The sequence below is a fragment of the Equus quagga genome, chromosome 11 (assembly GCF_021613505.1).
Source record: "Equus quagga isolate Etosha38 chromosome 11, UCLA_HA_Equagga_1.0, whole genome shotgun sequence".
Taxonomy (NCBI): Eukaryota; Metazoa; Chordata; class Mammalia; order Perissodactyla; family Equidae; genus Equus; species Equus quagga.
This window is the reverse complement of record NC_060277.1, coordinates 113,736,657-113,763,743: the sequence shown is the minus strand read 5'-3', so window position 1 is coordinate 113,763,743 and position 27,087 is coordinate 113,736,657. Positions and strand designations below refer to the sequence as shown.

General features: G+C 55.9%; 2 protein-coding genes across 5 annotated transcripts in view; one reads left to right on the top strand and one right to left on the bottom strand.

The window, feature by feature from the left end:
* Nucleotides 1-10: 10 nt before the first annotated feature.
* Nucleotides 11-7,488, top strand: SGSH (N-sulfoglucosamine sulfohydrolase). Of its 2 annotated transcripts, XM_046675589.1 has the most exons (8): nt 11-134; nt 1,235-1,395; nt 2,931-3,036; nt 3,301-3,451; nt 3,787-3,943; nt 4,298-4,379; nt 4,966-5,169; nt 5,937-7,488. In XM_046675589.1, the coding sequence occupies exons 1-8, from the start codon at nt 38-40 to the stop codon at nt 6,494-6,496; spliced, it is 1,518 nt and encodes a 505-aa protein (XP_046531545.1). In that variant the 5' UTR covers nt 11-37; the 3' UTR covers nt 6,497-7,488. The 2 variants fall into 2 exon arrangements, with proteins under 2 accessions (XP_046531545.1, XP_046531546.1); XM_046675590.1 differs by lacking the exon at nt 1,235-1,395 and having other exon boundaries at nt 33-134.
* Nucleotides 7,489-7,611: 123 nt separating this feature from the next.
* Nucleotides 7,612-27,087, bottom strand: part of CARD14 (caspase recruitment domain family member 14) — a 36,546-nt gene continuing 17,070 nt past the window's right edge. For 2 of the 3 annotated variants that reach the window (XM_046675587.1, XM_046675586.1), the window contains exons 7-22: nt 26,570-26,689; nt 25,836-25,961; nt 25,203-25,352; nt 23,450-23,566; nt 22,826-22,968; nt 22,589-22,683; nt 20,877-20,937; nt 20,466-20,658; nt 16,225-16,351; nt 15,654-15,891; nt 14,561-14,624; nt 13,697-13,811; nt 12,564-12,737; nt 10,335-10,456; nt 9,235-9,350; nt 7,612-8,623 (exon numbers count right to left, since the gene is read on the bottom strand). In XM_046675587.1, coding sequence (XP_046531543.1) covers nt 8,416-8,623; nt 9,235-9,350; nt 10,335-10,456; nt 12,564-12,737; nt 13,697-13,811; nt 14,561-14,624; nt 15,654-15,891; nt 16,225-16,351; nt 20,466-20,658; nt 20,877-20,937; nt 22,589-22,683; nt 22,826-22,968; nt 23,450-23,566; nt 25,203-25,352; nt 25,836-25,961; nt 26,570-26,689 — 2,169 coding nt within the window. In that variant the 3' untranslated portion in view covers nt 7,612-8,415. The remainder of the gene's footprint in view (nt 8,624-9,234; nt 9,351-10,334; nt 10,457-12,563; nt 12,738-13,696; nt 13,812-14,560; nt 14,625-15,653; nt 15,892-16,224; nt 16,352-20,465; nt 20,659-20,876; nt 20,938-22,588; nt 22,684-22,825; nt 22,969-23,449; nt 23,567-25,202; nt 25,353-25,835; nt 25,962-26,569; nt 26,690-27,087) is intronic. The other variant, XM_046675588.1, reaches the window with a different exon arrangement.

Genomic DNA, 27,087 nt, shown 5'->3' with positions numbered 1-27,087 from the left:
GTGACCGCGGGGCGGGGTCCGGTGGGGAGCTGTCGCCATGCGCTTCCCGGGGCCGGCCTGCTGGACGCTGCTGCTGGTTGTGGGGTTCTGCCGCGCGCACCGGGTGCGCCCCCGGAACGTGCTGCTGATCCTCGGTGAGTGCGCCCTTGTCGACCCGCCGACACCCCGAGCGCCGCCCTCCACGGCCGCCTGTTGTCGCGCCTAGAAGCGGCCACTCGCCCGTCCCTACCCACGGTCGATGCTGACCCCAGCGTGCCCTGCAGCTTCCATTGCCATCCCTTCCCCTCTCTGCTGTCCCCAGGCTCTTCGTGGTCGGCTCCTCGGAAAGGGAAGCAGGGGCGCCCTCCCGCACGGCGGAGTCGGCTGGGATTCAGACCCCAGATTCAGCACCTGACTCCTGTGCCCGGCTCTGACCCTGCGTCCCCACCCGTGCCCAGAGCAGCCAGGGATAACCCTGCGGGCCCCCAGCTCGGAAGCTGGGCGGCTTTCCAGAATCCGGGGGTCCACAAATCCCAGACGGGGATGCCAGAAGAAGGGCTGGTGCCCAAGTCCCCAGAGATGCGGCTGGGGTCCCCTGGGGCTCTCAGCTCCTCCTCCGCAGTTTTCCAGATCCCAGAGCGCTGTGGCTCAGCACTTCTGGCTGACGGGTGCAGCCCCCACCCGCCCTGTCCCCATACCCCATCCCCTCCCAGAAACCCCAAGTTCCTCCAGCTCCCTGCTCTTCAAAAGATTTCTGCAGACTTCCGGCTTGGGTGACCAGGGCCGGGCTGTCACAAGGCAACCTGATTCTTTCCTCTTTTGAGGTCTGGCCCTCTGCCAGGTTTGCTCATTCTGATTAACTTTGTGGTCTTAGGCCAGGCCCTTCAGCTAATCATAACATAAACAGCTCTCCACTAAGGGGTTTCTGTCAACTACCCCCTCCCAGGGACACAGGTGGAATCTGCACGTGGATTGACATCCTCATGTGGTGTCTGCAGAGCCCAGGGCTGTCCAACCCTGCCTGCCTGCTAATGTGCCCAACTGGTGTCGTGCCTGCTGGGTACCACACAGGCCTGCTAACGTGCTCGCCCGGGCTTCATACGTGCCTGGTTGTCTTCCCGCTCAGTATCAGGCCTGCCTGGGTACCACGCCCCCTGGCCCAAGCCACCAGGCAAGACCCAGGTCTTCCTCACTGCCACAGCTGCTCCTCCTGAGCCCCGCCTACCATATCCTCTGTGTCTCCCGCCTTCCCCAGCGGATGATGGAGGCTTTGAGAGTGGCGCCTACAACAACAGTGCCATCAGTACCCCTCACTTGGACGCCTTGGCCCGCCGCAGCCTGGTCTTCCGCAATGCCTTCACCTCGGTCAGCAGCTGCTCTCCCAGCCGCGCCAGCCTCCTCACCGGCCTGCCCCAGGTGAGGGCGGCAGGGACGCAGGAGGAGGGCATGGGAAAGGGAGAGCCCCCAAGGCCTCTGCTGCAGGGAGCCCCTCCCTGGTCTCCCCTGGGGATGTGTCCGCCTTCCCTCCCTGGCCCCAGCCAAGTGGTCTGAGTGCGGCTGGGGGATCTGGCTACCCACCCATGAACCCTGCTGCACCACTGTGTGACCGCGAGGAAATCACTGGCCTCTTTGCACCTGGGTGTTCTCACCTGTAAAATGGGGTCATAATCATGCCTCACCCACAGGATTATTATGGGATTGGCCGAGTTAATCCTTTATGCATAAAGCATGTAGCAAGGTGCCTGGCACACACTTGCCCAGTGTTAACTCCTATTATGATATTGTTCCAGGAGCTCGGGCGACAATAAGAGCTGTCACTTAAGGCACTTACTCTATTTTTATTGTAAGATGTATGTAATGTAAAATTTACCATTTTTATCATTTTTAAGTGTACAGTTCAGTGGCATTAGGCACATTCACAATGTTGTGCAACCATGATCACCATCCGTCTCCAGAACTCTTTCATCTTCCCAAACTGAATCTCTGCCCCCATTCCACACTGACTTCCCATCCCCTCCCCCAGCCCCTGACAACCACCATCCTACTTTCTGTCCCTGTGGATTTGGCTGCTTTGGGTACCTCACATCACTGGAATCACACAGTGTTTGTCCTTTTGTGACTGGTTGACTTCACTGAGCGTAATGTCCCCAAGGTTCCTCCACGTTGTAGCAAGTGTCAGAACGTCCTTCCTTTTTAAGGCTGACTGCTGCTCCATTGTGTGGCTGTAGCATGTTACATTTATCCGTTCCTCTGTCGACGGACGCTTGGGTTGCTTCTGCTTTTGCTGTTGTGAATAGTGCTGCTGTGAACCTGGGTGCACTTTGGGCACTTAAGATTGGGAAGTCACTTCATGACACTATCTCCTGGTGAGCAGGTGCTCTGTGCGTCCCCATCCGAGAGGCCGAGGCTGAGTGGAAGGCCTCCGTGGAGAGGGAGCCTGTGGCCCGCACGCAGACGCTCCCTGACAGGTCCATCAGGCAGCCGTGGACTGCGCTCCCTTCTGGGTGGTGGGCTGCAGGAATACGGAGGGGGCTTCTCCTTCTCTCCTTACTCCTTTCTAGTGTGGGTTTGTAACATGTGCCACGATTTCTTTTATGCTGTAAGAAAGCTAGTTAATTAGAAGCGGGCTGCTGTCATTTTCGGTCTACAATGTGTGCTCATAATAGAAAAGTTGAAAAGTACAGAGAAGTGGAAAGAAGAAAATAAGTTCCCCATAATTTTGGTGTGCGTCCTCCCAGTCCACTGTATTTCCTGCCGATGTCCCATGGGAGGCACTTGTGGGCCTGTCGGGCGCAGAGGGAGACGCGGAGAAAACCTCCCTGAGTGCTGACCACCTGAGGTCTAAATCGGGCCCAAGAAGGGCCAGTCGATGCGCAGAGGGGAGAGCAGGGGCAGGCAGGGCAGGTCCCGGCGGCTGGGCGGTGCCTGCCTCACAGCCTCTCTGCCTGCAGCATCAGAACGGAATGTACGGCCTGCACCAGGGTGTCCACCACTTCAACTCCTTCGACGGGGTGCAGAGCCTGCCGCTGCTGCTCCGCCAAGCTGGTGTTCGCACAGGTGAGGGGCTTCGTGCCACCGCGGGGACAGGACAGTAGCTTCCCTCCCTGCCCCAGAGGGGTGAGCCTCAGCCACCCTCAGCCCCGTGTCCTCTGCTCTGAGCACTTGTCCCCAAGGCCCTGGGCCATGGGTCCGTAAGAACAAAGGCTCAGGCTGCTCTCCCAGAGGCCACGGCAGAACGCAGGGCTTGGGGGGTGGAGAAGGGAGCCGGGTGTGGCGGGGGGACTGAAGGGGGTCTGGACAGGCCTGTCTCCCTGCCTCCAGGCATCATAGGGAAGAAGCACGTGGGGCCAGAGGCGGTGTACCCGTTTGACTTCGCGTACACAGAGGAGAACGGCTCCGTCCTGCAGGTGGGGCGGAACATCACCAGAATCAAGCTGCTGGTCCGGAAATTCCTGCAGACTCGGGATGACAGGTGCGCACAGGGCCCTGCCCCGGCCCTCCCCACACGGCCGGACCTCTGGGTGGTTCACATGTGGCGCACTTCCCAGAGTCTCTAGTTGGGATTCTTGGAGTCCCCGGCCGGTGGAGTGGGGGTGGGGGAGAAGGTTCCAGATACTCAAGTTAATCTGGTCAGAGGAAGAGGGTATATGGGGAAACTGAGGCGGTGGGGATTACGGGGAGATTTCAGTTCTAGGGCAGTAGGCAAAGCTGAGAGGGCTGTTCCTTCCTGAGGATTGGGGCTCCCCAGGTGGTGTGTCAACTGGCTGACCTTGACCTCAGCACTCAAGCCCCTTCCTCCCCGTGCAGGCCTTTCTTCCTCTATGTCGCCTTTCATGACCCCCACCGCTGCGGGCACTCCCAGCCCCAGTACGGGACCTTCTGTGAGAAGTTTGGCAATGGGGAGCGCGGCATGGGGCGGATCCCAGACTGGACCCCCCAGACCTATGACCCACAGGATGTGCTGGTAGGAGGACCCCTCCTGTGTTACCAAGATGCCCGCCCACCTTTGTTCCTCCCCCTTGTAAACTGGGTGTGCATCCCTGGCCTGAGATGTGGAACTTTAGTGTGTAAGAAGAGATCCTCTGACTCACTGGATCCACGCTGCATCTGTGGGGCTGACAGACAGAAACGTAAAGATGTGGAATGATGTATCCAGGAGCTTGGAGGTTCCGGGCCAATCCATTCACAGGAAGGACGAGGATTTCAGGCCCCAGGAGGGAGGCCGGCACCTCTGTCTCCTACCTTAGTTCAAGGGCAACCACCCATCCTCCAACCTATCTGCTCTAACCTTGACTTCCCCCCAACGTGCCCCCCCCAGGTGCCTTACTTTGTCCCTGACACCCCAGCAGCCCGAGCTGATCTGGCCGCTCAGTACACCACCATTGGCCGGATGGACCAAGGTGGGTTCAGGAGCTGGGACGTGGGGTATGCCATGGGTTGGGCCCCCATCCTGGGCCAGAAGTCTGAAGTCAGTGTCGGCAGGGCTGTGTTTCCTCTGGAGCATCTAGGGGAGGGTCCTTCCCGCCTTTTCCAGCTTCTGGTGGCCCCAGCATTCCTTGGCTCATGGCTGCATCACTCCAGTCTCTGCTTCCACCATCACATGGTCTGCTTCTGTGTCTGTGCCTCTCCTCTTATAAGGATGCTAGTCGTTGAGTTTAGGGACCCCCTGGGTGCTTCAGGATGATGTCGTCTTGGGATCCTCGACGGTTACATTTGCAAAGACCCTCTACCCGGGGTGACATGGGATGGCCGGCGTCCCTGGCAGGGAGGGCTCAGGCAGAGGCCACGGAAGGCCGCTCCAGGACTTGGTCCTGGGTAGAGTGTTGGGGCAGAGCCCTGGGCTGGGGGGAAGGATGGTCGAGGTGAGTTAAGAAATGACCGTGCAGGATCCAGGGGCTGGGCAGAGAAGTGCATGAGTGCATGCACTTTCCCACGCCTCCACGTCTGCGTGTGGCTGAGCTCTGCCGCCCCCTCTGCACCCCATAGGGATTGGACTCGTGCTCCAGGAGCTGCGTGGAGCAGGTGTCCTGAATGACACCCTGGTGATCTTCACGTCCGACAACGGGGTCCCGTTCCCCAGTGGCAGGACCAACCTGTACTGGCCGGGCACAGCTGAACCCTTGCTGGTGTCGTCCCCAGAGCACCCGAAACGCTGGGGCCAGGTCAGCGAGGCCTACGTGAGCCTCCTAGGTATGGCTCTGCGTCTCGTGCAGGAAGGGCGGTGGGCGGAAGCGAGGGCTTAGTGGAACCAGCAGGTCCAGATGTTGCAGTGCACACACTACTTTATGTAGTTCCCAACCCCCTGGGAGAGGAAGGGATGGCCGTCCCCTTCTACAGTGCAAAAGTGATCCTCAGAGAGATGAAGTCAGTCACACAGCTTCTCAGTACCAAGCTAGGATTCTAGCCTGGATCTTGACACCTTCAAGATCATTGCTTTTTCCCCTGGCCCACTGGTGAGCGTCAGAATCACTTGGAGCACTTAATCTCCCAGCTGCAGGCCCCACCCCCAGAGTGTCTGATTCAGTAGCTCTGGGGTGGGCCCGAGAAGCTGCCCTTCTGACAAGTTCCCAGGTGACACTGATGTTGTGGCCCCCGGAGACCCCACTTTGAGGGGTCAGGGCAGCAGCACCCACAAGTCAGGGAGCGCTGTGGCCCAAGCACAGAACAGGAACAGGTGAGCCACTACTTGGGGGCTTTCTCCCTGGTCCAGAGGATTTTAGAAGGATCCTGAATATCACTGGGTTGGGCCTCTTGTACCGTTAAAGGCATCACAGCCCAGAAGGATGGCGCAGCAGTGACCGGTGTTGGGTCCGTAGCAGCTCCTCCCTGGTGGTGATTTGATGCACCAGGCGGCCCACCAGCTTTCCAGAGTGGCTTAGATTCAGCCCTTCCATGGCGGGGGCTCTCGTGCCCTCAAGGGCCCCCCCATCCACGCTAAGATGCTCCCTCCTTTCCAGATCTCACGCCCACCATCTTGGATTGGTTCTCTATCCCCTACCCCCACTATGCCATCTTTGGCTCGAAGACCATCCAGCTCACTGGCCGGTCCCTCCTGCCGGCGCTGGAGGCGGAGCCCCTCTGGACCACCGTCTTTGGCAGCCAGAGCCACCACGAGGTCACCATGTCCTACCCCATGCGCTCTGTGCACCACGAGAGCTTCCGCTTGGTGCACAACCTCAACTTTAAGATGCCCTTTCCCATTGACCAGGACTTTTACGTCTCACCGACCTTTCAGGACCTCCTGAATCGCACCATGGCAGGCCAGCCCACAGGCTGGTACAAGGACCTCCATCACTACTACTACCGGGAACGCTGGGAGCTCTATGACAAGAGCCGGGACCCCCATGAGACCCAGAACCTGGCCGCAGACCCACGCTATGCCCAGGTTCTGGAACTGCTTCAGACCCAACTGGCCAAGTGGCAGTGGGAGACCCACGACCCCTGGGTGTGTGCTCCTGATGGTGTCCTGGAAGAGAAGCTGTCCCCCCAGTGCTGGCCTCTCCACAATGAGCTGTGAGAGCTCCTAGGGGCAGCAGCCCCTCCCTTCCCACACCTGGTCCCTGAGCCCCAGCCTTTTCAGCTGATGTGGAGGGGAGGGGTCAGCCTTGGGGGGCAGAGACCACAGCCCTTCCCTCTGCATCCCATCCAAGGAGGGCTCTCCTTGATGCTGGCGTCACTCCCGCCTCCACTTGGATGGGAGAGCAGGGCATGTGCCCCGGCCCCCTCCCTCCCCCATGGTAGGGGTCACCACTGACCTTGTGTCTGAACCATGTCCTAGCACAGGAGTTCCAGGGGGTCCCTGGGACTGGGTGAGATCCCCAGCCCATGACAGGTTAGGCTGGCCTGGGCAAGGGGGTCTTGTTTTCTGGGTTGGTGTGGGGACCTGAGATCGAAGGAGCTGGGCCCTGCGCCTTGAGACCCTCTTCATTGTTTGGAGCCCACAGATGTTCCTGTGCCGTTCCCCTGGCTTCTGTGTGCCACGGCAGGGAGGGTGGATTCAAACCGCACTCTACGCAGGAACACAGTGTCTGGCTGTTATTGCCCTCTGGTCTGGAGGAAACTCTTGAACCACCCTGGGCCCTGTTTGGCTTCCTTTGCTTTGCCCCAGGGTCAAGTTCCTGACCCCCACACTGGGTTTCCACTAGGCCACTGATTGGCGGCAGGCTCCGAGTGACGAGTTTCATCCTGTGGTCTGTATGGGCAAAGCTCGTCTTTCCTTTTGAACGTCCAAGGGTGAAGCCGCCCCATCCTCTGGCTTGGGTTAATTCTGTTTGGATGAACACCAACGTCTGTGGCACAGATGTTGCTTGTGGAATATCCAGACCTGCCTGCCTCCATCCACCATGGGAGCAGAAGCTCTGCCTGGGAAACCCAGAAAGAGGGGCTTTCTCCCTCACATGGGTGGGCTCCCGTTGCCCTTCTCTCCCCCATCAACTCCATCCTGGGGAGAGAGCCACCGGCCAGAGCAGTGTAAAAGCTTTTTATTTTAGTAAAATATACAGAAGCTTATTTTCTGAACTTGTTTATGACAATACCAACCTGAATTCTAGAGCAGCTTCCTGGGGCACTCACGTTTGGGGCACTGCTGCCCAATGACATTCCGTCTATGATGGTGGGAGGCAAAGCCAGGCTTGGGGGGCCCTTGAGGTCCCCGCCCAAGCCATGCCTGACTGTCTGCCCAGCCCTGGAGGTGGCCCGAGAAAGGGTCAGGCTGGGGCTGGTTAGACCGGCCAGTGCTTGTGCAGTGGTGTTGTGTGTGGCTTCTCCAGGACACCCCCACAGTCTCCACAGCCAGGCATGGTGGCCGCCAGGCACAGGCCACTGAGAATAGTGTCCATCACTTGGGAACTGTGTTTACCGGTAAATGCACAGTCTCTATAAACTGGATTTACTGAGGCATCTCTCAGCCGTCAGACAAGGAGAGAAGTTCGCCAGAGTTACATTACAAGTGGGTTTGCACCTCTCTCTGGGTAGGGTGGGAGTGACCTTAGGGGACACCAGGGCTACCAGTCTGCCACCCCAGCGGGTTTGGAAGCAGGCTTTTGACACATTGAAGTGTCAAAGGCAAGTGCGGTGATTTGGATCAGACAGGCGGTTGCTAGAGACATCTGGGGCCCTGGCTCTGGGGAGGGCCCGGGAAACGCCCCTACTGCCAAAACCTTCTCAGGGTCTCCAGTTCAGATTGTGCCAAGTCCTGGTGAGGGGCAGAGATGATTTACAAAGAAAGTGAACAGCTGGTGTGAATGCCTGTGACCTGCACATGGTGAGGGGTCAAGGTTAGACCCCAATGAGAGAGGGGAGCCGATGCCCGGCAAGCTGGGCTTGTGTGGTAGGTACCCCCAAAGCACTGCCTGTGAGGCCCTGGGCTGAAAGGACAGGACTGCACTAACGGGGATGAGAAGGCCCCACAGCCCTGGGAAGGGACCTTGGGGGGCATCAGTGGGGGCTCTGTTCTGTCCACACTACTTTCTTCTGCTCGTCCGCGATGGCCAAGCGGACACAGCCGAGCAGGGCGTCCAGGTCGCTCCAGCCGTCGGGGACCAGGCTGCTGTACAGGCAGGGCACTTTGTCCAGCTCACCCTCCTCCCGCCTGCCAGCCTCCAGGAGCTGCTCCTCCGAGGTGCCAAGCCGCTGCAGGGCCTTCCTGCACAGGCCAGAAACGGTGGGGTGTGCTCAGGGAGGGCAGCAGCCGGCTGCCCCGTGCAGACCCCAGGGAGCTGACCACCGGCTCGGAGCCCAGGCTGGACATACAGATGTTGCAGCAGCTGCCCAAGTGCCCCTAGATGCAGGGGGCCCCCGTTCACAGGGACCGATTGCCTTGTAAAGAAAATGTGACTCAGGCCCCAGATGACGTTGCACCCATGCAGGGCGGGGGTCTAGTTATAACCTCAGTTCTCAAGTTAAAAGGGGCAGCAGGACATGTGGGTCTGGCCCCAGCGTGTCATAGCCCTCAGCATCTGTCCTCCCCTCGCAGGGATGGCTGTTAACTGTGTACCCTGGGAAAGGTGTGGCCTTAGTCGAGTTAAGGCAGGTTCCAGGTTCTCACCTTGCTGTCCTCTGGGCTGCTCCCCAGGGGAGAGCGGCGGGACCTTTGTCCCTGAAGTTGTGGGTGAGCTGCCCTGTGACACTTCTGGGGGCTAGCACAGGTGCATTCCTGGAAACCTCATCGTGCGCTCCAGAGGCGCATGCTGTGGGCTCTGTGGGGAGCTCCGGGGCCGGTTCAAACCCCACCACCAGCCCCCAGTGCACACCTACTTGAGTTTCTTTGCCACCTTCTCGTTGACAGAGACGTGGAGGATGATGGGGAAGATGTCCATCCTGTGTAGGGCATGGACACTGTCCAGCCGGACGTCCAGGAGGGCGTGGGTGTTCTGGGGGGAGGGGAGGGAGAAGTGAGGCGAGATCTTGGGCCTGGGGGGAGTGAAGGGGGCCCTGGCCTGCCCCGGGGCGATGCTGAGAAGGGGGCCAGGTAGCACTGTAGTTTGTAAAGGAGATGGAAGAGGATTTGGGAATGCTCCTGTGTATACAAGGGTGCATGCTGTGCAATTTTTTTTTTTTTAAGATTTTTATTTTTCCTTTTTCTCCCCAAAGCGCTCTGGTACATAGTTGTGTATTTTTAGTTGTAGGTCCTTCTAGTTGTGGCATGTGGGATGCCACCTCAGCATGGCCTGATGAGTGGTACCATGTCCACAGCCAGGATCCAAACCGGTGAAACCCTGGGCTGCCAAAGTGGAGCGAGCAAACTCAACCACTCGGCCATGGGGCGGGCCCCTGTGCAATTCTAAGTTTCCATTCATTTGAGTTTTCACCTGGGAAATCTAGAAACTACAGGTTTTTGGGAGTGAGGGAGACTTGGCATGGAGCTCAAACACTAGGAGTCGGACGGCTCCACCAACCTCCCTGGGGATGGGGGTTGGGGTTGGGGGCATCCTGCTCCAGCTCACAACTGAGCCTGGCTGCCTTGTATCAGTACGAAGCTTGACAGTTCACAGCGAGCATCTTTTCATAGATTTGTCTGAGCCTTAGAACATGGAGTGTGATCTCCATTTATTTATTCAGTTAACAAGTATTTATGAAACGTCTCCCGCGTTGAGGAAACAGGCTCAAGGAAGTTGAAAGACTCACCCAAGGTCACGTGGCTCCCACGTGGCAGAAACGGGGTTTGGGGTTTCCGTGTTACTCCTGCTGAACCCCAAGCCAGAGACAGGCTGAGCACAGACCTGGGGTGTCCAGGGGGCCCCGGAGCTTGGTGACAAGTGTCCCTCAGATCTCATGGGCAGTCCTCCCTGCCTTATCCCACCGCCTCTGGAGCTGGAGTTCCCAAATCCCAGAGCAACCCCAGGTCTGCCCCTTACCTTTTCCATGAGGGACTCGACCACTCGGCGGGTCACCCAGCAGCGGCCACCGGATGCCTCCTTCTCCTGGATGATGTCCCCTCTCTGGCTGGAGGCATCGTACTCCTCCTGGCTCAAGTACTCTGAAGGTGACAGTGGACGGGGGTCACACACCGGCTGTGTGGGGTCCTGAGGGAGCCCCATGCTGAACACCCTGCCCCCGGGGACCCCGCCAGCTCTGGGAGAAGCCCTTCCTAGAGTGTCCTCTTCACACCCCGGACCCTGCTCTTCACAGTCAGAGGGGTCTGCGCCCTGCACATTCAGCCTAAATCATCAGACACAGTAGATGCTCCAGCAGTGGCGGATGTGGGGGATGGAAGGAAGGAGGAGGGAGAGCGACAGAGGGAGAAAGGAAGGAAGGACGGACGGATGGACAGACAGATATAAACAAACCCATCTCCCATTGCTTCTGCAAGCTCCAAACTTACATATCCAACTTCTTCCATCTAGAAACCCCTTAGATTTCTTAAATCAGTGGTTCTCAACCAGGTCAATTTTGCCCCCAAGGGACACGTGGCAATGTCTGGAGACATTTTTGGATGTCACACCTCGGGGGAGGGGGTGTGCTACTGGCATCTAGTGGGTTGAGGCCAGGGATGTTGCTCAACATCCTGCAATGCACAGGACAGCCCCCCACAACAGAGACTGGTCCAGCCCTAAACGTCAGAGTGCCAGGATAGAGAACCTGCGCCCTCAAGAAGCCTGTTAAAACACACCCCCCTCTTTTGCCTTTCTTCTGGAATAGCTTTTCTTGGTTCCCACCACTGAGTGTCCCAAGTCAGAACCATGGTGCCGTCCTCCTGGCTTCCTTCATCCCTCACCCGCATTGCGGGCTTCCAGCTCGCAGGCAGCTCCTGGGTCTGCCCTCTCCTCCCCATGGGTGTATTGCCTGCACCACCCCTGGCCTGAGGGTCCCCAATCTTTAGCTCGTCTCCCAGCCCCCAGCCACACCCTTCTCCAGTCCATCTTCGATTCTGCTTTCAAAACAGGCATTCAGAGATCAGGCCTGATCAAGTCTTCTTGCTTCAGAACCTTCACTGACTCCCCCACCTGTTACATAAACCCCTTGTCCCTGCTCACCAGCCTCGCCCCAGCCGTGGTCCAGGCCCACCGTGCTCTCTGTGCCTTTGCACATGCTGCTCCCTCAGCCTGCCTGCCCATCAGATGATCGCAGCTCGTGGCTCCGACGCTCCATCTCTGGGCCACTGCTGGAGTGTGCACCCGTCAGGGGGCCACATCTGCAGGTGTCTGTCTCTAAAGGGCCCCTGAGGGCCTCTTGGACCCTGTACCTCCAGCTCCTGTATGGAGCCTGGCACACAGCAGGTGCTCACTAGAGGAGGCTTGTGGACTGGACTTGCTCCCCCTGTCCCCTCTGTGAGTTCCAGGAGGGTAGGACAAGGCCCTATTCATCCTTGAGTCTTAACCTAACATCTCCACAGCAGCCATCCACTGGTGACGCGGATGAATGGCAGCACCAACACGGGCCTCTCTCCTGCCCTCCAGCCAGTGGAACCACCTTTGCTGCTGCACAAACACACGCTGGCTCTGTCCACTGCGGCCCAGGATTCCTGCTGGCTGCGTGTCTCTGTGACTCTGCTGGTGGCTTTTGGCAGGTAGATGGAACCCTTTGGTTGCATTACCCTGGTTAAGGACAAGCCTGTTTGCCAGCAGTAACTGCACTGGGTTCAATAGTGTCCTCCCCAAATTCATGTCCACCTGGAACCTCAGAATGTGACCTCATTTGGAAATAGGGTCCCTGTAGATGTGGGAGTTTAGGATGAGGTCACAGTGGAGTAGGGTGGCCCTAATCCAATGACTGGTTTCCTATCGGAAGGTCATGTGAAGACAGAGACACACAGAAGGAGAAGGGCTTGTGACGAGCGGGCAGAGACAGGACCGAAGCAACCACAGCCCAGGAACACCCAGGATTGCCGGAGCAGCCAACAGCCAGAGGAGGCAGGACGGATTCTGCCCCAGAGCCTCTGCGGTGAGTGCAGCCCACGGAGACACCCTGCGTCGGACTGGCCTCCAGAACTGTGGTTTCCTGCTGCCCGCTTGGCAGTAATTCATCACAGCAGCCCCAGGACACTCACACCTTCACACCCCTCTCCCGCAATCAGATAAGGCGTTCTGCCAAGGCCGCCCCCGCCCCCCCCCAACAGACAGGTGGGGCCCCAGGTGAGAGCCTACCTGCCAGGCATTTCCTAAACCCTTGGAGGAGGCACAGCTTCTCACTCAGGATCCTCCCGACCACCCTGGGCACGAAGAGCACGGGCCGCGGCCGGCCAGGCCTGTGGGGGTGCACCAGGCTGTAGGGCACCAGGGTGAAGCAGCTCTCTGCCCAGAAGCGCACGCTGGAGGGGTCTGTGGGGGAGAGGGGCCTGAGCAGATCAGGCTCCAGGCGGCAGCGGCCCCCGCCCGTCCGCAGTCCTGGGCTGTTCCCCAGGTGTCCCCCAGGAGACTCCGCGCCACCCCGGCACCTACAGTATATGAGCACACGCTCGGCTCCAACAGCGGGGACCACGCGTCCCACAACCCCCGGGGGGCGGTGCCTGTGTGCCCCACAATGGGACAGCTCTGCCGCGCTGCAGGCTCAGTTCGCAGGATGCCGTTTAGCCCCATCTTCCTCGTTTGGCCCACGGGAAGGATGGAGAAAAACGGTTTTCTTCCTTGCCAATCATCTGCAAGGCTCGTCTCTTCTCCCTCAGCCCCGGCCTCTCAGGGCACACGGCCCCCAGTCCCTCCCTCCTGCCCGGGTCTCTCATGCCCCTCCCTCATCCTTCAGGTCGAGCTTCTCTTCTCAACAGCCATCTTATATTATGCACTTAAAAAACCTTTTAAGAAGAAGAAGAGAATAAACCCAGAACAATTTACCTTACTCTCAATTCACTTCTGCTCGCCTTCATTGCGCGGTTTTCCCTGTTCAGGGGCCTGCGCCGTGCTGCCCTGTCTCTCACGACCTCGTGCCCTCACCAGTAGCTGCCTGAGGGGCCAGCTAGTTTGTATGACGTGGGGCGTCTGCACAGTTTCAAGTGTTTTCTCTTCTGAAAGGACTGCTGTCAATCTAATCGTGCCAGTGGCTTTGGACCACTTTTAGGGGCAGATCACAGAAGCAGGACCGTCGGTTTAAAGGACATTAAAGATGCGCAGCTCCATTGCTCTCCAGAAAGGCGCGTAGGCCTCGGTTATGATTCTTAAGACACGGATTCTGGCCTAAAGGAGTGGTGGCATCACCCTGACCGAGCGGACCAACCAGCAGCAGCTCCCAAGGATCCTCGCCCGTGTGGAGCCAGCGGCCCCTCCACCAGCTGCACCCGCCTCACCTTCCGCCCTGCTGGGGTCTGGCTGGGCCCAGTCGAACGACGAGCACAGAGGGCTGGCCTTGGTTCTGTCCACACTGACGATGCGGACCAACTTCTGGGGTCCCCCGGAAGACGGCTAGAGGGAGGAGTCATCGTCACACGGGCCTGGGGGCAGGCACCTACCCCACCAGCAATTCCAGGCTGGCCCCTGGACCTTCAGGCTGTGCCCACTGAACAGCCAGGAGGCCCAGTGCCAGGGGGTGGGAGGCGAAGGGAGGCAGGAGAGGGTCCTGAGGCAGACAGAGCCCCCGAGCAGGGCGCCCTACCAGCCAGGCGTCCACAGTGAGGGCGGGCTACATATGGCAGGAAGGAAGAGTAGGGGCCCTGAGCCTAGCTCTGCCAAGACCGGGGGGGGCTCCCCAGCACCTTGCTCAGGGACGGCGGAGTGTTCTGTGGCAGCGAGCACAAAGGTGCCTGGCCTCAGAGGGAACAAGGATGGGGGGCAGACGGACAGGCAAAAAGGTTGAACTGGGAGCCTGACGGAGAGAGCGTACGTGACGTGCCTGCACCTAGAAGAGCTTGCAGGCTGGTGCAGTGTGCAGACCCAGGTGAAGGTTTGGACGGCCCACAGGGGAGAGAGCCTTCACGTCACCCCCTCACATCAGCAGCCTCCACCCTCAACACAGACCCCCGAGCTAGTCCCCGTCCCGCTTCCAGCCCACCCCAGGTGGGGCCAGGACCCCCAGGGCGGACAAGAGGTTCATTAGGCTCTCCTCGCAGATGTTGTGAGCCGGGGAGGAAGAAGGCCAGGGGAGAGAGGTGGAGCCCACCCAAGGGGACCCTGCCTCCAGGATTGGGGCTGCCCGGGCCAGCCCGCTGTCTTACCTTGCGGGGGACAGTGCTCTGCTGAGCCATGTCCTGGAGGAGGGCGATGAGCAGCTTCTGAGCCCTGCACAGAGGAGGACAGCCCCCACCCAGCTGCAAGGAGAGCTGGAAGGAGAAGTGGGCCCCTGCCCAGCGTTCCAGAACACCCCAGCTGCCCCAGGCCGCGGTCGTCCACCCGGGCGGCCCCTGCAGTCCCCTGGGGCTTTTAACTGTGAAGCCTCAGCCCACCCTGAAGATGCCAACTGAATTGCTCTGCGATGGGACCCAGGTGACTCAGTGTGAGCCTGGGTTGAGGCCACCGCTCCAGAACCTCGCTCCTCCCAGTGCGGCCTGTGGCCTTCAGCCTGGCATCACTGAGAGAGCATGCTGGGAATGCAGCATCTCAGGCCTCTCCCTGCACCGGCTGAGTCTGACCTCAGGCAACTCGGATTTGCAAAGAGGCTTGAGAGCTATGGACGAGGCCGCCTGCTGTGTGCACTGTGGTTGGTCTAGAACACGGTTCTCAGCAGGGAGAGTGTCCAGGGAGAGTCACCACTGTTCCAGTTGTCCCAGGACTGAGGGTTTCCCAGGACCCAGGACTTTCTGTGCTATAACCAAGACAGTCCTGGACAAACCAGGATGACTGGTCACCCTATCCCCAGGGGACACTGGCAGTATCTGGAGACATTTTTGGTTGTCACAACTAGGGGGCAGGGAGACTACTGGCATCTAGTGGACGGGGGCTCCACATTCTACAGTGCCCAGCAAGGCCCCCGTGACAAAGAGTGAGCCAGCCCAAAGGTCAGCAGTGCTGAGGTTGGGAAACTCTGGTCCCAAATGCTCCTGAATGCTCCCGGACTGAAGTCCATCCCTTTTCACAAAAAAACTCCGTCCAAGCAGTGAACGTGGTGGGTAGCATGTTGGGGATTCCCCCTCTTTGGGGCATCTCATCACTCCCACCCTCTAATCCTAGGCAGCGGAGAGAAGCTTCTGGAAGACCATTCTTGCTCCCAGCAGGAGGGGGTGCCCCACCCTAAGCAAAGCAGGTGATGTCCCCCCGGGCAGCTCCCTGGCCCTCTTTGGAGCGGTGTCGGGGTCCAAGGCAGCAGCTCACCGTGAATAGTTGGGGATTGTGCCGTGCTCGGTGCCCTGTGTGCTGTATGGGCCAACACGGTGGGCGTGCCAGCAGCTGCGGCCCTGGAACCAGGTGTCAGTGACGTGCAGGATGTCATTGCAACGCACCTGCAGCTCCCCCTCCGCCCGTCCCTCCATGGCCAGGTTGACTCGGATGTAGAAGGAGTCCCCTGAGGTAGCCACTTTGGCCTCTAGGTCTTGGACCAATTTCTTATAACCTGATCAAGGAGAACATGAAGACAGATAAACCCAGGGCTGTGATCCCACACAAGGAAGGTTCTAGAATATGAAAGTAGGAAAGAAAGAAGGAACCCCCTCCCCCCCCCCCCCAAAGTCTGAGGAGCCATCCTGGTGCCGGAGTCAGTGGGTGAGAGGTCCCCAGCTGCCTCGGGGGCCTCCACACACTCGGGGCGCAGCCTGGCTGTCTGGGCTGGGCTGGGCTGTGAGGACTGGCTTTGGCACAGCCAAGGGTTCAGGGAGAGACGGGACTGGGTGGTGAGCAAGTCTCGAGAGGTAGCCTCATGGGAGGAGAGGCCGGGGCCAGTGTGTACCCTCGGTGTTGACCTTCACAGACAGGCAGCAGAAGCCATTCACCCTCCGGAGAAGTCCAACCGCCTGCTCCAGGGTCATGCCCTCCAGGACGGCCTTGAAGGAGGGCTCCGTTGCTTCATAATCCACCTGAGGGCAAATCGAAAGGGTCTGCCTCATTTGACCATGATGCTGCCGCCATAGTCTGAGTACAGACGTGTACCCCTACAGTAGGACCCACTCGCCCTTCCCAGCCACTCACACGAACCCATCAGAACCTTTGTCATGGGCCTTGTATTGGACATCTTGATGCAGAGCCTCCAAGCTACACACATTCCTGCCCCGAGAGTCAACTACCAGCCCTTCCCCAATATGCTACGCACCAAGATCTCCGCTGAGAGCGGAGCTTCTGCTCTCCAAAATGGACCTCCATTCTAGAGCATTCTGGATCCGGGTTTCTCAGCTTGGGACTATTGACATTTGGGGCTGGATCATTCTGTGCTGTGGGGGCATCCTGGGCACTGCAGGATGGTTGGCGGCATCCCCAGCCTCCACCCACTGAAAGCCATGGCAACCCCCCGCCACCCCTTCCCCAGCAGTGAAGGCCCACGCCACAGGGCTCTCACTGTCCATGCCGTTCATCCCCTGGGCTGCTTTTAGTTTAGGAGAGTACACATTTTTATAAGGAGGAAAAGAATAAGGCATGTTTTTAACACAGTTAGAACTGAATTGGCCCCATTCGGAGATCGGGACTGTCTCCCCAACATCATAAAGGAGCTCGGTTGCTTTAACCACGATGTACGCTGATGGTTGAGAATCTCAAGAGGACCGTCAGAAATGTAATGACAGGCTTTTGTCTCGTGTGGAGTGGAGAACACAGGGCAACACTTACATCAGGAGCTTGAGGCGTGGTCATTCAAGATACAAGAATGAGGCTTAGCTCGAGCACGGCCCGTCCCCGGGGAGAGGCCAGTGGGGTTCTCGGGGTTCCTGCCCGTGGGGCACAGCCCCTCCTTCCTCTGCTCAGAGCTCACCGTCACCCCCTACTTCCACCTCATCCCCAGTCTCCTCCTGGGGGAACGGGGCAAACCTCAGGAATGGGGTGACGCCTATTTTGTGAATTTCCTGCTATTTTTTAAAAGCTTGAAGTTTAACAATTCTGCTTTTAGGCCATATCAAAGTCACATCCTTGCCCATGTATTCACGTAATGATAATTGGTTAAGTTGTACATTTTGTTTTCTGCAGTTTAATGAACATTTTATGATAAAAAAGTTTTGAAATATGGCCAAAGTGATTAATATGGTATATTTCATGTTATGCATATTTTAATGCACATACACAGAGTGACAATAAGATCATTACGGAAAAAAAAGAGCCCCACAGTACAACAGCCCTGTGGCCTTATCAAAGGATCCCTGGGTCGGACACAGGGATGGTTCAACATCCACAAATCAATCAACATGATACACCACATCAATAAAATGAGGAACAAAAACCACGTGATCATCTCAATAGATGCAGAGAAAGCATTCGACAAGATCCAACATCCATGTATGATAAAAACTCTCAATAAAATGGGTATAGAAGGAAAGTACCTCGACATAATAAAGGCCATATATGACAAACCACAGCCAACATCATACTCAATGGGGAAAAACTGAAAGCCATCCCTCTGAGAACAGGAACAAGACAAGCGTGTCCACTCTCACCACTCTTATTCAACATAGTACTGGAGGTTTTGGCCAGAGCAATTAGGCAGGAAAAAGAAATAAAAGGAATCCAAATAGGCAATGAAGAAGTGAAAGTCTCGCTGTTTGCAGACAACATGATCTTACAGATAGAAAACCCTAAAAAAATCCATCAGAAAGCTGCTATAAGTAATCAACAATTATAGCAAAGTTGCAGGGTACAAAATCAACATACATAAATCAGTAGCATTTCTATACTCTGATAATGAACTAACAGAAAGAGAACTCAAGAACACAATCCCATTCACAATCGCAACAAAAATAATAAAATATCTTGGAATAAATCTAACCAAGGAAGTGAAAGATCTATACAATGAAAACTACGAGACTTTCCTGAAAGAAATCTCTGACGACATGAAAAGATGGAAGGACATTCCACGCACATGGACTGGAAGGATAAACACAGTTAAAATGTCCATACTACCTAAAGCAATCTACAGATTGAATGCAATCCCAATCAGAATCCCAATGACATTCTTCACAGAAACAGAACAAAGAATCCTAAAACCATATGGGGAAACAAAAGACCCCGAATTGCTAAAGCAATCCTGAGATTTTAAAAAGAACAAAGCTGGAGGCATCACAATCCCAAAATATACTACAAAGCTGTTGTAATCAGGGGCCGGCCCCGTGGCCGAGTGGTTAAGTTCGCGCGCTCTGCTGCAGGCAGCCCAGTGTTTCGTCGGTTCGAGTCCTGGGCGCGGACATGGCACTGCTCATCAAGCCACGCTGAGGCGGCGTCCCACATGCCACAACTGGAGGGACCCACAATTAAGAATATATAACTATGTACCAGGGGGGCTTTGGGGAGAAAGAGGAAAAAAATAAAATCTTAAAAAAAAAATAAAAAAAGCTATTGCAATCAAAACAGCATGGTACTGGTACAAAAAGAGGCACACAGATCAATGGAACAGAATTGAAAGCCCAGAAATAAAACCACACATCTATGGACAGCTAATCTTCGACAAAGGTGCTGAGGGCCTACAATGGAGAAAAGAAAGTCTCTTCAACAAACAGTGCTGGGAAAACTGGACAGCCACATGGAAAAGAGTGAAAATCAACCATTCTTTTACGCCATTCACAAAAATAAACTCAAAATTGATCAAAGACTTAAAGGTAATATCTGAAACCATAAGGCTTCTAGCAGAAAACATAGCCAGTACACTCTTTGACATCAGTCTTAAAAGGATCTTTTCAGACACCATGTCTTCTCAGACAAGGGAAACAATAGAAAGAATAAACAAATGGGACTTCACCAGACTAAAGAGCTTCTACATGGCAAGGGAAAACAGGATTGAAACAAAAACACAACCCACCAATTGGGAAAAAATATTTTCAAATCACATATCTGACAAAGGGTTAATCTCCATAGTGTATAAAGAACTCTCAGAACTCAACAACAAAAAATCAAACAACCCGATCAAAAAATGGGCAGGGGACATGAACAGACATTTCTCCAAAGAAGATATATGGATGATCAATAGGCACATGAAAAAATGCTCACCATTACTGATCATCAGGGAAATGCAAATCAAAACTACACTAAGATATCAGCTTACACCCGTTAGAATGGCTAAAATAACCAAGACAAAAAATAACAAATGTTGGAGAGGATGTGGAGAAAAGGGCACCCTCATACACTGCTGGTGGGAATGCAAACTGGTGCAGCCACTATGGAACACAGTATGGAGATTTCTCAAAAAATTAAAAATAGAAATACCATATGACCCAGCCATCCCACTACTGGGTATTTATCCAAAGAACTTGAAATCAGCAATTCAAAGAGACCCAGGCACCCCTGTGTTCATTGCAGCATTATTTACAATAGCCAAGACGTGGAAGCAACCTAAGTGCCCATCGACTGATGACTGGATAAAGAAGATATGGTATATATACAATGGAATACTACTCAGCCAGAAAAAATCATCCCATTCTCAACAACATGGACAGACCTTAGGGTTTTATGTTAAGCGAAATAAGCCAGATAGAGAAAGACAAACTCTGTATGACTCCACTCATATGTGGTAGATAAACAAACTCATGGACAAAGAGAACAGATTAGTGGTTACCAGGGGGGAGAGGGGCGGGGGGGTGAGCACAAAGAGTGAAGTGGTGCGCCTATAATATGACTGACAAATAATAATGTACGACTGAAACTTCGCAAGGTTGTAAACTATCATAAGCTCAAAAAAGATTCCTGGGTCAAAACTGCTGTGTCCCAGAAGGCTTCACAAACGCTGTGTCATCTAGCCGCAAGTCAGCTCACCGGCTCACCTTGCAGAGTTCTAGAATGGCAGGATAGGAGCAGGGTGCGGGGTCTCAGTGAGGGTCAGTGCGACCCTCTCTTCTAAATGAGTGTGACACTTTGCTTCACGTCAGCCCAAGAAGGAGCGTGGGCTACTCCAAGAACACGTCGTTGTCAAGTCTGTCTGAGGCTGCTGAGATTACCTGCCCCGCCGCCGACCCCACACCCAAGGGGATCCTGGGGGACACCAGGGGCCAGCGCCACACTCACCATCACAATCTGGGTGCCTGGGCGCAAGGCCATCTCGTCTGCCGCTGAACCCGGGGTGACCCCGTGAATGAAGATGCCCGTGAAGTTCCCACCGATGATGCTGATCTGCTCCAGCAACGTGTCCCCCTGGAAGGCCAGCACTGTGACCTGGCTCAGGATCTTGCGGGCTGGCCTCCGCCGCACTGGGACGTTGCTGCAGGGAGGGAGGTGAGGGAGCTCATGTGCGGCCCAGAGGAGGAGGTCAGGCCAGGCCATCTCCCCATTGGCCACCCTCCAGCCCCATCATTCTGGAATTCTCCATCCCCTGCCGTGACTCCATCCCTGGAAAGGCTCCCACCTCCCAAGAGTGAGAGGACGCAGTCCTCACTCTGCATTGCCACCTGTTGGCCCTGATCCCCACCTGTCACTCACCTGGCTGAGACGTAGAGGCCCCCAGAGAATGGCTGCAGGCTGCTCTCGGACTCAGGAAGGTCTAGGAGGAATCGGAGGGCTGAGACACAGAGCCGGGCTGGCCCACGAGGTCACCACACTCCCAACAGAGCTCCTGCTCACCCAACAACCTTAGCGCCCCTCCCCCAGCCTCAGGCCCTGCTGCCCCGTCCGCCCTCTTCGCTGAGGCTGAGCTTCCTCTTCCTCCTCCCTTCCTCACTGCTCAGAGCCTCGACTCATCCTCCGCCACGTCGGAGAGCTGGCGGAGAGCTGCAGCTGCCAGGGTCTGACCCACATTGTGTCCTTTTGTGATATTTCAATGAGTTGCCAACATTTTACAACACAGGGAATCTAGAATCTGGACTTCTGGTGTCACTTGAGGAATCGAATCTGGTGTAACCTAGGCCCGCATTTCTGCATGGCGGCCATTGCCGCCGGCCACCTGCTGCCTCCTGCTCACCCCAGGCCATGCTGCTGCCCAGATGGCCACGGTGGGCCTCTGAGTTGCAGTCCACAGGGTCTCTCCAAGCTCTGGCACTTTAACATGCAACCTTTGCGACAGACCGCGCCCCACGCCCAGGCGGCAGCCTCCCTGGAGGTCCAGCGCTGCCCTTCTCACCTTGCAGACCGCCCATAAGAACCAGGAGCCGGTAGAGGGCTCACACTTGCCTGCTCCAGGCAGCCCGTGCCCAGCTCCCAGGCCAAAATCCATTCGTGCTCACATTCAAAGCCAAATGAAATTAATCATACACTCCTGATGTATTTGAGGTCAATTCCACTAAAAGCATATGAACCCGGGACATAACGCAGAGTCACCATGGAGGAAAAACAAAGAGCAAGAACCCTCCCCATTCGTGATCTCACAGCCAGGTGGGCTGTGCCTCGGTGGATCCCCTCAGATGATCACTGTTATACACAAAAACGCCGATGATTTTGCAAGAGATGCAGTTTCTAGTCATGAGACCCACAGAAAGCCCTGAGCCACCCGCCTACATGAGCCAGGGTGCAGAATAGCATGGGGTACATGCACCCCCTGGTGGCTGTGGGGTGAATTCCAGACAGGGTGCTAAGCACCTACTGTGTGCAAGGCCCAAGGCTGGGGGCAGATGTGCAGGGTGGCAAAGGTGAGGAGGCTGTCCAGGAGGGGCCCGTGCCTCAAGAAGGAGAGAGGCCCAGTTACAGCACACACTTGGGGAATCAGCCACAAGAGCAAAGAGAAGGTTGCAGGTGCCAACAACTTGGAGAAGAGATGCTCCCAGCAGGTGCCTCGGCCAGGAGCAATGAGGACTTAAGCCTCTTGCCTTCTGATGTCACTGGGAGGCCTAAGTGTCCATGGGTCCCAGCAAGGAGGGACAGAGAGAGAGAAAATGTATGTATGGAGCTGTCGGAATGTCTGTGCTGAGCTGGACAGGAGAAGAATGCAACTCCCTTAGCCTCTGGGTGAGAAACGGAAAGGATGCTTGGTGAACAGTGTGCATCTGGGCGCTGGCTTGAACTGACAGGCAGCCTGGGTTTTCTCAGAGGCCCAGGGCAGCACAGTGGTCAAGTTTGCTTCTCTCCGCCCGGCCCGTGGAGAGAGGCCAGGGGTCTCCCCTGCCTCCCTGAAGATCCTGTCCTCGTTTCCCCTCTCGGCTCTGCCGGCCCAGCCCAGGGCAAGTGGGTGGCTGCAGAGGCTCGGCGTGTGGAGTGCTCACCTGCCCTGTCTACAATCTCATAGTCCAGGTCTGTGTCGCCTGTCTTAGCTCCCAGGCGGCTGCCCTGATCTTCCTCCAGGGTTTCCCGGAAGTCACTGCAAAGCATAAGAAGCAGCTTAGTCTGTACCGCCTGCTCCCGGTCTCCGACGCAGAGCTCCCAGCGTCCACCCGGCCCTTGCTCTAGGCTGGTGTCCCCGGGGAGTGGCCAGGGGGCCCCTGTCACCAGTCCCTCTCTACCTGCAAGACCAGGGGTCTTCCCGGAAGTTGTCTGCAGCCCGCTTGTACAGGGACTGCTGGCTGGGAGGCAGCGGGCTGCTGGAGCGGAAGCTGTCCACCAGCTCACGGCTGGACGTGGCGCTCAGGTCAGACCAGAGCTGGGACTGAGGAGGACAGGGCCGAGGTTGGAACGGGGCTCACACGGGAGCCCCCACGGACCTCCCCTGCTGCCCCACTGTGTCAGGGAAATAATAAGCCATAACCCCTAACTGGCAGGGCAGCGGAGGAGAGAGGGAGGGAAGGCGGAGCCAGGTCACATCAAGTTAGCACCTACTATGTGCTGGGCACGCTATTAGCCACTTTCTGTTTTACGGGACTCTGTTCTCACGATCAGTCTATACGGTGGGCAGTATTGTCCCACTTTACACACAAAGCAGCTGAGGCCCAAAGAGGCCAAGTTACTGGCCAGCAAGGGTCACGTGCTGACAGCTGTACCGTGCAAGTGCTTAGCACGGTGCTGGGGTACCAGTGTGCATGTAGATCTGAATGCAGCCCCTCATCTACGTATTTCTTCAGCACCTCCTGTGTGCCAGGCCCCCTTCTGTCCCGGTCCACCCCCAGCAGTAGAGGAGGCACCGGCCGTACCTCGGCAGAGCTGAGGCAGCTGCAGTTGCCGTTGTCTGGCGGGCAGATGGCAAACATGCGCACCAGCCGCTGCTTCCCCCTCGGACAGGGCTCCCTGGCCCCCGCTTCCTGCTTGGGCTGCCAAAGACGGCCAGACGGGCTGGTTAATTCAGGAATGTTCCTTTGGATGCCCTTGGGCTTTCCACCAAGTCAGCCCACCCCGTCTCTACCCTCCTGGGCGGTTTCTTCTCATCGACCTCCAGGCAAAACAATTTATGTCCCCTCCTCCATGACTGGGACCCCCAGCGCTGTAGGAGCTGACCACCATGGAGACGGAAAGCCACTGGCTTGGTGAGTGGCGCTTCATTTCTTTTACAGAATATATGTGGTTTTTTACTGGCTATTCAAATAATATATACTATATGGATAATATATATATATGCTCCACATAGAATATTGGGGTGAAAACAGACAGATAAGAGAATAAAATAAACGCAACAACAAAAAAATCAAACAATCCAATCAAAAAATGGGCTGGAGACATGAACAGACATTTCTCCAAAGAAGATATATGGATGGCCAATAGACACATGAAAAGATGCTCATCATCGCTGATCATCAGGGAAATGCAAATCAAAACTACACTAAGATATCACCTTACACCCATTAGAATGACAAAAATATCTAAATCTAATAGTAACAAATGTTGGAGAGGTTGTGGAGAAAAAGGAACCCTCATACACTGCTGGTGGGAATGCAAACTGGTGCGGCCACTATGGAAAACAGTATGGAGATTCCTCAAAAAATTAAAAATAGAACTACCATACGATCCAGCCATCCCACTACTGGGTATTTATCCAAAGAGCTTGAAGTCAGCAATTCCAAAAGTCCTATGCACGCCAAGGACTTTTGCAGCATTATTTACAATAGCCAAGACGTGGAAGCAACCTAAGTGCCCATCAACAGACGAATGGATAAAGAAGATGTGGTACATATATACAATGGAATACTACTCAGCTGCAAAACAGAACAAAATCATTCCATTTGCAATAACATGGATGGACCTTGAGGGAATTATGTTAAGTGAAATAAGCCAGTTAGAGACGGATAATCTCTGTATGACTCCATTCACATGAGAAATTTAAAAATGTGGACTAAGAGAACAGATTAGTGGATACCAGGGGAAAGGTGGGGTGGGGGGTGGGCACAAAGGGTGAAATGGTGCACCTACAACATGACTGACAAACATTAATGTACAACTGAAATCACACAAGATTGTAACCTATCATTAACTCAATAAAAAAAGAGAATAAAATAAAATTCACCCATTCACCCACACTCAGAAACTGCACAGTTAGTATTTTTCTGTCTGTCCATCAGTCTTTTTTCTGTGCACATATACATTTTTGGGGAACATGGTTGACGCGGGGAGGGGTGAGGGAGGAAGGGCTGGGGTCCCCACCAGGAGGGGAGAGTCTGACTATGCCCAGGTTCCAGGCATCTCTGAAGAGTTTCACCCGCACACCATGGGGCCTGGAGCTGGAGTTGCCAGCGGACCATAATCAGAGGTTTTGTCATCATTTCAGCTCTTTGGGAACACAGTTCCCTTCAGGCATGTGGTCTATCTCCAGGCTCAGACATTAGACTGTCAAACATCTCACGGAGGCGTCAGCTCAAAGTAAGGCTGCCTGCATGGTTTCACACGCTGCTTTCTCCCTCATCGAACACCACACTCCAGCCCCGCCACCCCGCATCCGCGGCCCCCCACGCTTACCCCTGGCAGCGCCTCAGCCTGCTGCTGGCGGAGCTCCTGGCGCAGTTCGCAGACCTGGTCCATCAGCTCAAACACCTTCCTGCGGAGCGCGTCCTTCTCCATCAGGTTCTGAGAAATCTCCATCTGGGCTCCATCTCTCGCCGAGTAGGCCTGGGGACCGAGACACAATGGACGCCCAGAGGATAAAGAGGCCGAGCAGACAGGATGTGAGAGTCCCAGCCAGAGAAAGCAAACCTTTTCTTGTCTGCCTTTATCTTGGATGCATCTGGTGTACACTAAACACGAGCTCACTCCATGACGTACAAGCTTTCTGTTTGTTGACAATTCATGTAAACATACATGGTTTTAATAACACCCAATATGTGGGGTGAACACAAACACTTGTGCCAGAGACAAAAGGAGGCAGGATGACGCACAGTGAGCATGTGGATGACAGAAACCTCAAGTGGATCAAGGAGAGAGACCCCGAATCCAGAACCAGCTGCCACTGAGGGCGGGGCGACCTGTGTGACTTGGCCAGCCCTCGTCGCACCCAGAGGAGCAGAGAATCAGCCAGGGCAGGCACCTCCTGTTCTCTCTGAGCCCCTCAGCCCAGCACCCGGGCCAGCCCCCCGCCTCTGCTGGGGTAGGCACCTGGTCCCGCTCCTTCTGCAGCTCCACCACCTGGCTCTGCAGGGCGTTCATCTTCTCCTTGTAGATCTCACAGTCCACCTTAGTTTTCTGGAACTGGAGCAGGGTCTGCTCCTTCTCTTCCCAGTACTGGACAGAGGGGGAAGGTCACATGAAGCTCAGTGGCTCCGAGGCTGGGGCTGAGGATGGGATGGGGTTGGGGAGCCTCAGGGAGAGATAGGGGGCTGGTTCTAGGGTGAAATAAGGTGAATTCATGCTCCTTCTTAAGTGCTAGGTTTCCCAGTGCCTCTGCAGAGTCGCTGTGCGGACTGGATTTGAATTCAGGCGCCGAAAGAGGCAGGAGGGAGGCGTGCGCACTGCTTTGTTTAGTCCAATTCCCAAAGCGCGTGCGTGATTTCCCTCCTCCAGCCTCATTCTCCTCCTCCCTGTCCTCCCCTCGCCTTTTGTAGCAACTAAAGAGATCCTCTGCTCTCACCCTGGGGCCCCACATGCCTGAAATCACCCTGTGTTTTAATTGCTTGTCTGTCTGCCTGTTTTCTCACCACCCCACAAACTGGACGTGACCTCTAGTCTGGGAGCGTGAGCTGGTGCTCAATGCAGCTTCGAGGAAGGAATAAGTAAACAGACCAACACATTAGTTAAGCAAAATTGGCTTTAAGCTTTGTGTGGGTTGAAGAAGCTGTCTTCCCCCCCAGTCCCAGTGCAGCCCTGCCCGCGGACACAGCCTGAAGGCTCACCTGCTTTCGCTGCCTTTCGGCCGCTGCAGCCCGCTCCCTCAGAGAGTGGATGCGGTCCACCAGCTCCTGCTTGCTCTCCAGGGCCTCGTCCAGGTTCTGCTCCAGAATGTCCTTCTCCGCCTGGCGCAAAGAGAGGTGAGCCCAGGGACCCTGCCTGACCTCCGCAGAGGCCTCCCCGGGGAAGCATGCCCTTCACTGGTGCCTGGAGGACAGGCAGCAGGGAGCCTCAAGGCAGGGTGTGTAGACAGATTGAGACTGCACACTGGGGACGGAAAAGGCAGAGTCAACAATCAAAATGGGAAACGTATTTCAGTTCTGCTCATATGTGGTCAAGGAGACAGAAAGCAGAGGAAGCTGAAGACACAGGACAGCGATTCCTCTTGTGAGGCAGTTTCAGTCTGCTCTCCAACAACTCCACCTGCAGAGTTTCCGAGAGAGGGAACAACCAGGTCACTCCCTTCTCATGCTCACTTTCAGAAGCGGTTTCTGAACGATGGCACAGACCAGGCCATGTGACA

Excerpts from the sequence above, each read along its gene's own strand:
- SGSH (XM_046675589.1), top strand. The coding sequence starts at position 38 with ATGCGCTTCCCGGGGCCGGCCTGCTGGACGCTGCTGCTGGTTGTGGGG. Across the intron at positions 3,037-3,300 it reads CCAAGCTGGTGTTCGCACAG|GCATCATAGGGAAGAAGCAC; the intron begins GTGAGGGGCTTC and ends CCCTGCCTCCAG. Across the intron at positions 5,170-5,936 it reads GGCCTACGTGAGCCTCCTAG|ATCTCACGCCCACCATCTTG; the intron begins GTATGGCTCTGC and ends CCTCCTTTCCAG.